A 14,319-nucleotide genomic window follows, 5' to 3' on the forward strand; every position below is an offset into this window, starting at 1 on the left:
TGAACCATAACTTCTCCGGGCCTAGTTTCCTTGTCGGTGAAACGAAGGCCAAACGTCTACCGCACCAAACATCCTTGTGGTGAGGAACAAATGTGAAAGCCCTTTGTGAGCTGTAAAAAGTAATAAAATTTTGGCTATTCTGGGCTGCTAGTCACTCTTCCAGAACCCCTCCCTTTCCACTGGGATTCGCCCTACAAATCGCGCCCTGGGCGGGCACTTCTCACCACCCTCCTCTCGCAGTCTTTCCTATTGGCTTACGCAACGACCTCGCGGCGCCGAGTGTTGACGCCACGCCGCCTCCGCCGGCGAAGGGGGACCCATTGGTCCCGCCCCCGGCCGCGCCTGGCCTCCCGCGGGGCCCCGCCCTACGGGCCGACGCGGCTCGGATCCCGCCCCGCGGGTGACGTGTGGCGCGCGCGGCTTAGCCGTCCCGGCAGTTGGTGCAGCGGCGGTAGGGCTGAGTGCGCTCGCTTCACCCCTCCCCTCCTCCGTCCCGGGCCCCCACCCAGCAGGGCCCAGCCGCAGCCCTAGCCCCAGCGGCCCGTCCCGTGCAGGCCCTTGTCGTCCCCTCAGCCGGCGACGCCCCGGGCCGGCCGCCCGCCACCATGGAGCTGGAGGACGGTGTGGTGTACCAGGAGGAGCCCGGCGGCTCCGGGGCCGTGATGTCGGAGCGGGTGTCTGGCCTGGCCGGCTCCATCTACCGCGAGTTCGAGCGGCTCATCGGGCGCTACGACGAGGAGGTGGTCAAGGAGCTGATGCCACTGGTGGTGGCCGTGCTGGAGAACCTGGACTCGGTGTTCGCGCAGGACCAGGAGCACCAGGTGGAGCTGGAGCTGCTGCGGGACGACAACGAGCAGCTCATCACCCAGTACGAGCGAGAGAAGGCGCTGCGCAAGCACGCCGAGGAGGTGAGGGCCGGCCGGCTGGGAGTGCGAGGGCCGGGCCCGAGGGCGGGCCGGGGGGCGGGGGTCGCGGTCCGTCTCAGGATGGGAGGCGCGCCGGCCTCCAGGAGGCAGGCCTGAGGCCGAGGCCAGCCGGACCGAGCCCGGCGGCCGCGAGGTCCCGGGACCCCCGGCCGGCGTTGGACGCCCAGGCAGGCTAGTGAGTGTCCAGGAGAAGAGAGTGTGATGGGGGAAGCAAGGCCCGGGGAGGAAGCCACAGCCTGGCCTGAGGGCACCTGGGATTGGCTGAGAGCGGAGATTTTAGGGTGTCTGCTTGCCTCTTGGAGTTTAGGGAAGTTTCCGACCACCGTGGGATAGTCAGATGGCGGTTCAAACTTTTACCACGGGCGGGGGGTGGGCGGGCGCATTTAAACACTACTGCCCTGGATATGTAACTTCCGCTGGTTCCAGCACCTTTCCTGGGGGTTGCTGCTTTGGGAAGTTAGAGATCTCCCTCTTTCGGCCAGTTTCTTGTTGACGTTTTAACCCTATTGAGAAAGAGGTTTTATTTTCTGTTTTAAGTGCCTTGGTTGACACTTTGTCAACAGTTAGGTGTTGTATAACAATACTCAGTAAATATGGAGAGTATGCAATTTTATTTTATTGGTATCCCACATCAAAGCTTTCTTCCTTGTCAGGTGGTAACCTTGGACAGTTCCCTTTAAAAACCCTTTGTTTATTTATAAAGAGGACGGGAACGGGGTGAGGGGCAGGTTGAGGAGGTGTGGGTGACAGTTGGCAAGCCTTTTCAAAGACTACGGTTTACAGGTGCTCTTGGCCAGCTTTTAACTTTAGTGCCTCAGCAGTGTGACCTCGGTGCCCTAACCTTGAGTGAACCTTTTGCAGCTCTGGAGTGCAAGTGATAGGTCTTTGACTTCTTGAGACAGTAGAGGATTTTAGCTTTCAGGATGTGTAGGCATTATTTCTGTGGAACTTATCTAATACAGGTGAAGTGTCCTATTTATCTTTGTTTCTTGAGCATCTAGCAAACCTGGTTAAATATATGGTGATTGAAGGAAGCTAAATAACTAATTATTGAAGGAACGACATGTTGTATTTCAAAAATACTTGAAAAGTTTTTTCTTTTTTAAAATAAATAAATTTATTTATTTATTTTTGGCTGTGCTGGGTGTTCGTTGCTTCACAAGGGCTTTCCCTAGTTGTGGTGAGTGGGGGCTACTCTTTGTTGTGGTGCGCGGGGCTCTCATTGCGGTTGCTTCTTTTGTTGCGGGGCACCGGCTCTAGGTGCGCAGGCTTCAGTAGTTGTGGTACGCAGGCTCAGTAGTTGTGGCTCGCGGGTTCTAAAGTGCAGGCTCACTAGTTGTGGTGCACAGGCTCACTAGTTGTGGCACACAGGCTTAGTTGCTCTGCGGCATGTGGGATCTTCCCCGACCAGGACTCGAACCCGTGTCCCCTGAATTGGCAGGCAGATTCTTAACCACCACGCCACCAGGGAAGCCCCAATACTTGAAAAGTTTTAAGGACGTGAAGCTCATTTCCTAAGACTAAGTAGTACCACCATTTAAACTTTTTGTCACTTATACCTTTGTACCAGGTCAAATAGTTCTTTTTTTTCTTTCTTTTTAAAAATAAATTTATTTATTTAGGGCTGCGTTGGGTCTTTGTTGCTGCGTGCACGGCCTTTCTCTAGTTGCAGCAAGTGGGGGCTAGTCTTTGTTGCGGTGCGTGGGCTTATCATTGCGGTGGCTTCTCGCTGTAGAGCAGGGCTCTAGGTGTGCAGGCTTCAGTAGTTGTGGTGCACGGGCTCAGTAGTTGTGGCTTGCGGGCTCTAGAGCACAGGCTTAGTAGTTGTGGCACATGAGTTTATTTGTTCCATGGCACGTGGGATCTTCCTGGACCAGGGATCAGACCCGTGTCTCCTGCATTGGCAGGTGGATTCTTAACCACTGTACCACCAGGGAAGTCCCTGGTTTTTTTTTTTTTTCTTAAGCTTGACTGTATGATGATTTTTAGTTCTGATTTTGTGATCCATTTGTCTCAAAGGAATGCTATTGAATTTGCCAAACAAAACTGACTTTATTTCAAGAGTATTTCCAAGTATATAGGGAAGGAAGGGTTGAAAAAGAAAATCTAAGGATGGAATCAAAATTTCCACTGGTTTGTTAGCTGTTTACAGAACTGTTTATGGAACGGAGGTTATGTACTGCTACTCCTGAGATGACTTGCCATGTCTTCATGCTCAGACAGGTCCTTGCCATTGTGTGGATGTAAATGGAAAGACTGTGGAATTAACCGAATATACACACAGGTGAGGAACAGGCCCAGCATGACCTGTTACTGCAGATAAAAGAAACTACTCCTTTCAGCCTTAAACTCCTGTCAGTCCATATAAACATAGGCAAAATGCCAGGGTCGCACATGCCCAGAAAACCATCTGCTACAGGTTGCAGAATCAGAAAATAAAACTAAGCTGCTAGACTCTGGATTGTATATTAATTTCTTAAGTAAATGACTTTTAAAACATAGATTATCCAATGACTTTCTTTGTAATTTGTGCTTTTTCAAATATGTCTATAAATTTTCTATAATGAAACCTTTGGGCAAAGGGCCATGATCTGAGAATACAGAACATTGATGTAATGCTAAATGAGCCAACTTCCAGACCACAAATGTAAAACCATCTTGTTATCAGTTTTCATGTAAGATCATAAATCAGGTTTTACCCAAGTACTCAGAAATTCAGTCTCTCTTAGGCCAATATGCAGAAATGATTCTTTGTTTAATTTTCTTTGAGTGTTTGTGGCCTTTAATACAAAGACTATTTCTATAAAGTCTGGTATTACAGCAAAAATGCCTCAGGGTATTTACAGCAAGAATATTTGAAAGTGTGGAAATTGACCATCACCTGAGAGAGTTAAGTAAATTCTGAGCACCTTTGTGGAAATTTAGGAGAATGTGTAAATAATAAGGACATTTTAGGTGGTGTGAAGTGCTTTAATCTCTTGCTTGCAGGAATTCTCAACAAGGAATCAGGAAGTTAATCTTTATTATAATGGTACTACTTAATTTGAATACCTTCTGTCTTTTTTTTCTTTTTTGGTCGTACGGGCCTCTCACTGTTGTGGCCTCTCCCATTGCAGAGCACAGGCTCCGGACGCCCAGGCCTCACGGGCCCAGCCGCTCCGCGGCATGTGGGATCTTCCCGGACCGGGGCACGAACCCATGTCCCCTGCATCGGCAGGCGGACTCTCAACCATTGCGCCACCAGGGAAGCACCCTTCTGTCTTTTTAATTGCTTATTTGAATTTGTTGTGTGGAGTTAGCCTGATGGTTTTGAGTCTATAAAAAACAATCTGAAGGAGGGCTGATTTTAGATAGATTTGTAACCAGCTTCAAATGCTAATCAAGAAATCTCTCATTTTATAGCTCTCACCATTCTCCCCTTTGGGCTCCCTGCTCCAACCATGTATATTTTTTCCATTCTTTAACCAAGTCCTGTCTGATGCCTTTGCCCATGCTGTTTCCTTGGCCTAGAGTGCTTTTCCCTCAGAGCTTCACCCTGGCTAGCTCCTCACTTTTGGCTCAGCTTAAATTTCACTTCTTCTGCTAGACTTTTCCTGTCTACTCTAGCCAGAGTAAGCCTTGTGAATCTATGAACAATTTACCTGTAAATCAGTAATTTAAAAAAAATCTGGAGAGGGAATTCCTTGGCAGTCCAGTGGTTAGGACTCAGTGCTTTCACTGCTGGAGCCCGGGTTCAACACCTGGTTGGGGAACTAATCCCACAAGCTGAGTGGTGCAGACAAAAAAAAAAATCTGGAGAAAGATGTTATTCTTGGGGAAGAATATATTAGTGTTTTTTATGTTTTTATTTTTGTTTGTTTGTTTTTTGCGGTACGCGGGCCTCTCACTGTTGTGGCCTCTCCCGTCGTGGAGCACAGGCTCCGGATGCACAGGCTCAGCGGCCATGGCTCACGGGCCCAGCCACTCCGCGGCATGTGGGATCTTCCCGGATCGGGGCACGAGCCCATGTCCCCTGCATCGGCAGGCGGACTCCCAACCACTGCACCACCAGGGAAGCCCCTTTATGTTTTTGTTTGTGTAAGTTCTGATTCTTTTAAAATAGACATGATTTGTTTTGAGTAATTAAAAAAAAAGAATTTACAAGGTCATGTTAGTTTCAGATGTACAGCAAAGTGATTCAGTTATATACATAGGGAATTTAGTTTCAAAGTGAGAGTTTATTTAGCATGATTGGGTAGAGGGAGATTGCACATAAAAATGAAGATGTACCCTCTTCATCTTCCGTGAGTGGTAGAAGCATATATGAAGAGAGAATATCTTTGCTGAGAAGAAGATATTGTGATTATGTGATTTTATGACTGCTTTTCTGTGGCTTTTTGTCTGAAAAAGACTGGGGTGATTAAGTGCAGAGATGAGAGATATTACTGAGAATATTCTAATTAACTTTTCCCCAATGAATCACCACTTAAAGATGTAACAAAATGGATGTTTTATATTAAGACTTTAATCAGGTTGTTTTCTTTGGAAGTCTATGAACATGGGAGTGAGTGATAAGATTTGTGGGCAGGAAAGCAGGCATTGGTATTGATTTTTTAAAATTGATGTTATAGTTCTCACTGATTCATAAAAATATTTTAATCAAAAGTTAAGGAAATTAATTTTGATTTGTTTGCAAAATAATTTACAGTGAAAGTTCACTTCTTTAATAAACACTTAAAAAGGAATATTTGAAGTCTTCTCAATTTAGTTTTATGATTTATTTTTATCAAGACAGGAGTGAAGAGTACTTTTGAATACTTCAGCTTATATTTGTTGATGGTGGCTATTGAGGACTTAGGATGCTAAAAGTGGAAATTCCCTATTTGCTTCAACATTAAGTTTATTTTGTGTCTTTAGCACAGTTATTTAAATTGGTAATTATGATGTTTATTCAGATTTTTAGCCTTAATTCTATTACTCTAGTGTCAAAAGAAATTTAATTCGCTATTAAGTAGATTATGGGGATTCCCTGGTGGTCCAGTGGTTACAAGTCTGAGCTTCTACTGCAGGGGTCATGGGTTCCATCCCTGTTCAGGAAACTAAGTGGAGCAGTAGGGGAAAAGTAGTTTGTTTATATGCACAGATGATCTGTTAGTAGGTCCATTAGTTGTTAACATTAGACATAAAATTTTCAAACACTTTTAAAAAGTGAAGTCTCTCTGTGGCACCTGTTCAATGTTTTTTTTTTTAAACATTTATTTAGGCCGTGCCAGGTCTTTGTTGCGGCACATGGATATTCATTGCGGCCTGTGGGATCTTTAGTTGCAGCATGCAGGATCTTTTTTAGTTGCGGCACGCAGGCTCATAGTTGCAGCATGCATGTGGGGTCTAGTTTCCTGACCAGCAATTGAACCGTGACCCCTTTCATTGGGAGCGTGGAGTCTTACCCACTGGACCCCAGGGAAGTCCCTGCATTTGTTTTAAATAGGCTAACTTGATTTTTTCTTCTGTGAAAATTTCACTTTATATATTTGCCACCATATTATTTTCCTTGAAACCAGTATCTTGTGGTATCTTCAGGGAATTAAAGATTTTTGGTCCAAAGGTTGACTGAGGTACTGACTTCATTTCTCTCTTGGTTCAGTTAGAGCAAGGGTCAGCAGCTTTTCAGAATGTTATGTTACCTCTTAATTTCTAAGTTGTAGAATGCTCAAAATACACCTTAGTGCTTCATTGATCTCTGTATGCCCAAATTATTTTGTATATAAAATGAGTACATTTTAAAACACACTTAAAATACATATTTTCATATTTTAAAAAATACCATTGTTTTTTCTTGCAGAACTATTTGAAATAAGCTTCACACTGCCCCTAGTCAGAGTAGATATGTCCTTGCGTCTAGTCAGTTCCTACTTCCAGGCACTTTCTGAAATGAAGAGTGTATTTGTTCTCTAGGGGAATGTGTGTACATTGGTGGGAGGTGGTGTGTGTTACCTTGTGAAATGGTAATCAGTTAACCGTTGTTTAGCTATTAAGACAGATCTTACCCTTTACCTTTAGAGATTTCTGAATTTAAGTATCTAACTGAGATACATTATGTGTCCTTGGGATGGTGACATTCATATTTTACTTATTTAAAATCACAAAAGAGACTATCAAAATGGGTAAGGTACCAAGATGGATTAGTAGAGTAAGAACTACTCACTAGATTACTGTGGTATAAGACATAGGTCACTGATCCAATTCGGTGCCTATGTTTGGTGCGTAAGTTTCTTGGACTCCTTAGCTTACCTTTACGCACTGCATACTTAAATCACTTGGAACCTTTTGGTTCCCAGGAGAGCTAGTATTAGACTGTAGCCAAATACCTGTTCTTTTGTTCCCTTGACCAATGGTTGAGTTATTTTAAAAACACCTTTTTTTTTTTTTTTTTTTGCCCTACTCAGCACTCATAATGAATATAGATGTTACCTAAGTAAACTACTAGGTTGAGGTAAGAAATATCAGCATAGCCCCAGTTTAAAAATGTATGCAATGTGTTTATTCAAAAAGCTGACATTTAGGGCTTCCCTGGTGGGGCAGTGGTTGAGAGTCCGCCTGCCGATGCAGGGGACACAGGTTCGTGCCCCGGTCCGGGAAGATACCACATGCTGTGGAGCGGCTGGGCCGATGAGCCTGCGTGTCCGGAGCCTGTGCTCCGCAATGGCAGAGGCCACAACAGTGAGAGGCCTGCGTACTGAAAAAAAAAAAAAAAAAAAAAAGGTGACATTTAGAAATATATGTGTTTAGGGCTTCCCTGGTGGCGCAGTGGTTAAGAATCCGCCTGTCAGTGCAGGGGACACGGGTTCGATCTCTGGTCCGGGGAGATCTCACATGCTGTGGAACAACTAAGCCTGTGTACCACAACTGCTGAGCATGTGCTCTAGAGCCCACGAGCCACAACTACTGAAGCCTGCACGCCTAGAGCCGGCACTCTGCAACGAGAGAAGCCACCACAATGAGAAGCCCGTGCACTGCAACGAAGAATAGCCCCTGCTCGCTGCAACTAGAGAAAGCCTGCACACGGCAACGAAGACCCAATGCAGTAAAAAAAAAAATAAATAAATAAATTTATATATATATATATATATATATATATATATATATAAAAGAAATATATGTGTGTAAATTCTATACACTTTGAAGTTTTGGCCAGTGATATTTTGTTATTAGCTTCAATACAAGTCTGTGGAATTCACTTAAGAATTCTGGTGTCTACATACAGACTGAAAGTGAGGTATGGAAAAAGATATTCCATGCAAATGGAAATCAAAAGAAAGCTGGAGTAGCAATACTCATATGAGACAAAATAGACTTCAAAATAAAGAATGTTACAAGAGACATAGAAGGACACTTCATAATAATCAAAGGATCAATCCAAGAAGAAGATATAACAATTGTAAATATATATGCACCCAACATAGGAGCACTTCAGTACATAAGTCAAATGCTAACAGCAATAAAAGGAGAAATCGAAAGAAACACAATAATAGGGGGGGACTTTAATACCTCAGTCTCATCAATGGACAGATCATCCAGACAGAAAATCAATAAGGAAACACAGGCCTTAAATGACACATTAGACCAGATGGACTTAGCAGCCGATTACACTTTCTCCTCAAGTGCATACAGAATGTTCTCCAGGATAGATCACATTTTGGGCCACAAATCAAGCCTCGGTAAATTTAAGAAAATTGAAATTATATCAAGCATCTTTTCTGACCACATGCTATGAGATTAGAAATCAGTTACAGGAGAGACTTCCCTGGTGGTCCAGTGGTTAAGAGTCTGCATTTCCAATGCAGGGGGCGCGGGTTCCATCCCTGGTCGGGGAAACTAAGATCCCACATGCTGCACGACATGGCCAAGAGAAAAGAATAAAAAAAATCAATTACAGGAAAAAAACTGTTAAAAACACAAACACATGGAGGCTAAGCAATATGTTACTAAGCAACCAGTGGATCACTGAAGAAATCAAAGAGGAAATAAGAAAAAAATACCTACAAACAAATGATAATGAAAACAGGATGGTCCAAAACCTCTGGGATGCAGCAAAAGCTGTTCTAAGAGGGAAGTTTATAGCAGTACAATCTTATCTGAGGAAACAAGAAAAATCTCAAATAAACAACCTAACCTTACACCTAAAGCAACTAGAGAAATAGGAACAAACAGAACCCAAAGTTAGTAGAAGGAAATAAATCGTAAAGATTAGAACAGAAATAAATGAAACAGAGACAAAGAAAACAATAGCAAAGGTCAATGAAACTAAAACCTGGTTCTTTGAGAAGATAAACAAAATTGGTAAACCTTTAGCCAGACTCATCAAGAAAAAAAGGGGGCAGGGCTCAAATCAATAAAATTAGAAATGAAAAAGGAGCAGTTAAAACTGACACAAAGGAAGTACAAGGCATCATAAGAGACTACAAAAAGCAACTATCATGCCAATAAAATGGACAACCTAGAAGAAATGGACAAATTCTTAGAAAAGCACAACCTTCCAAGACAACTTGGAAGAAATAGAAAATGTCAACAGACCATGCATAAGTACTGAAATTGAAAACAGTGGTTAAAAGTCTTCCAGCAAACAAAAGTTCAGGACCAGATGGCTTCACAGGGGAATTCTAGCAATCATTTAGGGAAGAGTTAACACCTACCCTTCTGAAACTCTTCCAGAAAATTGCAGAGGAAGTAATACTCCCAAGCTCATTCTATGAGGCCACCATCAGCCTGATACCAAAACCATAGAAGATATCACACACACAGAAAAATTACAGGCCAATGTCACTGATGAACATAGATGCAGAACTCCTCAACAAAATACTAGCAAACCAAATTCAACAATACATTAAAAGGATCATCCACCATGATCAAGTGAGATTGATGCCAGGGATGCAAGGATTGTTCAATATCCACAAATCAATCAGTGTGATATACCAGATTAACAAGTGAAGAATAAAAAGCATATGATCATCTTAATTGATCAGAAAAAGCTTTTGATAAAACCCAACAACCGTGATAAAAGCTCTCCAGAAAGTGGGAATAGAGGGAACTTACTTCAACATAATAAAGGCTGTATATGACAAACCCACAGCTAACATCATTCTGCACTGTGAAAAGCTGAAATCATTCCCTCTAAGATTGGGAAACAATCCTATTAACCATCACATCAAAAAGAATGACAGGTTTTGGTAACTACAGATGTGATGGGAATAGGGAAAAATAAAGTATGGATAAAAATGGGTCCAGGCATCGGGAAGCTATGGTTTCTCAAGTAGCTGCTTTAGTCATTAAAGCCTAAATGTCCATTCTCTTAATCACACGTCTGAATTTCTAAAGTAGCAGTATTTTGATTCATCCCTCTTGTTAAGTGTGCTGATAGGATCATCCCTTCAAAACTACAGACCCAAGGGCCAGGTTTTGGGCAGGGAGACTCTTGCCTACCAGACCTGTGGAGACATCCCACCGCCCCCTCCACTGCCTTGCAGGGTAGGGTGTAGTAACATCAGACTAGACATCAGGACAGTAAATCCCAGGGTTTGCTTAAGGGGTAGTATGGTGATAACTCAGTTGGTTTACACTTCTAATAGAAGCCCATGTAATCTAAAATAAAACTGCCTATATCAAGTAAAAAAAAAAAAAAGAATATAATACCTAGGAATAACCCTACCTAAGGAGACAAAAGACCTCTACTCTGAAAACTATAAGGCACTGATGAAAGAAATCAGAGATGACAGAAACAGATAGAAGGATATACCGTGTTCTTGGGTTGGAAGAATCAGTATTGTCAAAAGGACTATATTTCCCAAGGCAATCTGAAGATTCAATGCAATCCCTATCAAATTACCAATGGCATTTTTCACAGAACTAGAACAAAAAATTCTAAAATTTATATGGAAACAGAAAAGACCCAGAATAGCCAAAGCAATTCTGAGAAAGAAAAGTGGAGCTGGAGGAATCAGGGTCCCTGACTTCAGACTGTACTACAAAGCTACAGTAATCAAAACAGTATGGTACTGGCACAAAAATGAAAAATAAATCAATGGAACAGGATAGAAAGCCTAGAAATAAACACCATGCACCTATGGTCAATTAATCTATGACAAAAGAGGCAAGAATATACAATGGAGAAAAGGCAGTCTCTTCAATAAATGGTGCTGGGAAAACTAGAAAGCTACACGTAAAAATATGAAATTAGAACACTCTAACACCATACACAAAAATAAACTTGAAATGGATCAAAGACCTAAATGTAAGGCTGGACAGTATAAAACTCTTAGAGGAAAACATAGGCAGAACACTCTTGAACATAAATCACAGCAATATCTTTTTTGATCCACCTCCTTGAGTAATGAAAATAAAAACAAAAATAAACAACTGGGACCTAATTAAAAGCTTCTGCGCAGCAAAAGAAACCATAAACAAAACGAAAAGGCAACCCACAGAATGGGAGAAAATACTTGAAAACAAAGTGACCAACAAGGGTTGCTATGACACAGTCAAAAAATGCAGATCTAAATAGACAGTTCTCCAAAGAATACGTACAGATGGCCAAAAAACACATGAAAAGATAGTCAACATCACTAATTATCAGAGAAGTGCAAATCAAAACTACAGTGAGGTAACACCTCACAGCAGTCAGAATGGCCTTCATCAAAAATCTACAAACAGTAAATGCTGGAGAGGGTGTGGAGAAAAGGGTACCGTCCTACACTGTTGGTGGGAATATAAATTGGTACAACCACAATGGAGAACAGTGTGGAGGTTCCTTAAAAAACTAAAAATAAAACTACCATATGATCTAGTAATCCCACTCCTGGGCATATATCTGGATAAAACCATAATCTGAAAGGATACATGCACCCCCACATTCATTGCAGCACTGTTTACCATAGCCAAGACAGGGAAGCAACCTAAATGTACATCAACAAAGGGATGGGCAGAGAATATATGGTACATATATTTAGTGGAATATTAGCCTAAAAATAGAATGAAATAATGCCATTTGCAGCAACATGGATGGATCTAGAGATTATCATACTAAGTGAAGTAAGTCAGACAGAGAAAGACAAATATATGATATTGCTTAAATATGGAATCTAAAAAATGGTATAAATGAACTTATGTACAAAACAGAAATAGAGTCACAGATGTAGAAAACAAACTTATGGTTACCGGGGGGGAAATGGGGGGAGTGATAAATTGGGAGATTGGGATTGGCATATACGCACTACTATATATAAAATAGATAACTAATAAGGACTTACTGTATAGCACAGGAAATACTCTCTAATGACCTATATGAGAAAAGAATCTAAAAAAGAGTGGATATATGTATATGTACAACTGATTCACTTTGCTGTACAGCAGAAACTAGCACATTTTCAATCAACTGTACTCCAATAAAAATTAAAAGAAAAAATAATAAACAGTACATTTTAAGGGGAAAAAAAGAATTTTCATGTCTAGTAGTTTGGCATAGTTCTGCTGAATACGTTTGAACTGAGCCATGGGAATTTACGTGTTAATACAGTAGAGAAGTTTCTAAGTTGAGGATTTAGAATTATTATTGGGAACTTTAAAAATACCATTTTTATTTTTTAAGAAGAAGGTGGTGAATTAACATTTTTGAGTACCTGCTCTGTATCATGTACTCTGCTACATACTTTATTTTATTATTATTATTTATTTTGTGGCGCGTTGGTTCTTTGTTGCTGCATGCAGGCTTTCTCTAGTTGTGGCGAGCAGGGGCTACTCTTCGTTGCGGTGCATGGGCTTCTCATTGCGGTGGCTTCTCTTGTTGTGGAGCACGGGCTCTAGGCGCATGGGCTCAGTAGTTGTCGCTCACGGGCTCAGTAGTTGCAGCACACCGGCCCTAGAGTGGGCAGGCCTCAGTAGTTGCAGTGTGTGGGCTCAGTAGTTGTGGTGCATGTGCTACAGTAGTTGTGGTGCATGGGCTCAGTAGTTGTGGCTCGTGGGCTCTAGAGCGCAGGCTCAGTAGTTGTGGCGTACGGGCTTAGTTGCTCCATGGCATGTGGGATCTTCCTGGATGGGGGATCGAACCCATGTCCCTTGCATTGGCAGGTGGATTCTTAACCACTGTGCCACCAGGGAATTCCCCCCCTTTTATTTTTGAGGTCAGTAAACTTTTTCAGTAAACCACCCCCAGCTTTTTATTAGGAAAATTTTCAAAAATACAGAAAAATGAAAAGTTTGTTTATTATCTATATATTTGTTACCTGGATTCAGTAGTTCTTTTATTTATCTACCTACACACCAGATACATACGACAATATATATATATATATACATACGCATATTTTTAAATTGTTGAACCATTTCAAAGTAAATTGCAGATGTTATGACACATCACCCTTCAGTACTTAAAGTAATTATCCTAAAAATGAAAGCATTGTACCATATAACCACAATTTTATTTACATAGGAGAACATTTTTTAATATCTAATATTCCATTTGAATTAATGTTTAGGAACAGAGTACATGTCAGTTATAGAGGTAAGTTAATATTTTTATAGTGAACTAATGTCATTCATCTGGAAGGAAGAAACGATTGCAGTTTAGCTACTTTTCTGTAAGAAATTTAAATCTGAGATTTATAAAACAAAATTGGTTAAAAATTTTTATTTAAGATTATAGTATAAAAATACCATGGATTATTTTTCCCCTTTGAAATTTAGAGATGCAGAAATTGAGAAACTACCCTACATTTAATGTTTTCTCTAGTAACTTTTTTTACCTTGTTTCTGACTGCTTACCTGCTCCACTAGGATTTATAGAGCCTGAGAAGAAGTTTTTCCTTGTAATTTGAGGTCCTGCTGATTGGATTCTCCACAGGGGATGGGTCTAGGATTTTTGTGATTCTGAATTCTGTTATTGTCCTTTAAAATGTATTTTCACTTGCTTTTCCTGCAGGTATTTTTTAATGGCTGGGCAGAAACTCCATGATCTTCTAGCTCTTTCCTATCCCGTTCCTATAGGTAGATAAACAGGAGACATGAATAATCAGAAAGAACAAATATATATTGAGCCAGGCACTGTTCTAGACTCTGAGAATGTGGCCACAAACAGATCAGACAAGTAAGGTAGCCCTTGCTTTCTTGGAGTTTATATTGTAATAAAGAATAAACAAACCAGTTAATTACAGATTGTAATAGGTGTTACACGGGAAATAAAAAAGGTGAGGTGATACAGAGTAAAGAGGCAGGCACTTTATTTATTTATTTTTTTGCAGTACGCGGGCCTCTCACTGTTGTGGCCTCTCCCGTTGTGGAGCACAGGCTCCAGACGCGCAGGCTCAGCGGCCATGGCTCATGGGCCCAGCTGCTCCGCGGCATGTGGAATCTTCCCAGACCGGGG

The 14,319-nt window shown here is 41.7% G+C and overlaps 1 protein-coding gene across 5 annotated transcripts in view; it reads left to right on the forward strand.

Annotated features, from left to right (window-relative positions):
- The first annotated feature begins 436 nt into the window (after positions 1-436).
- The window catches only part of SPAG9 (sperm associated antigen 9), a 149,112-nt gene continuing 135,229 nt past the window's right edge, over positions 437-14,319 (forward strand). For 2 of the 5 annotated variants that reach the window (XR_003791846.1, XM_029210897.1), the window contains exon 1: positions 437-908. Coding sequence is in view for 4 of the 5 variants with exons in the window: in XM_029210897.1 (XP_029066730.1) it covers positions 606-908 (303 nt within the window). In the remaining variant the exon portion in view is untranslated. The remainder of the gene's footprint in view (positions 909-14,319) is intronic. The other 3 variants (XM_029210899.1, XM_029210900.1, XM_029210898.1) reach the window with 2 other exon arrangements.

The sequence above is a fragment of the Monodon monoceros genome, unplaced genomic scaffold (genome assembly GCF_005190385.1).
Source record: "Monodon monoceros isolate NGI ecotype Baffin Bay Population unplaced genomic scaffold, NGI_Narwhal_1 Super_Scaffold_9, whole genome shotgun sequence".
Taxonomy (NCBI): Eukaryota; Metazoa; Chordata; class Mammalia; order Artiodactyla; family Monodontidae; genus Monodon; species Monodon monoceros.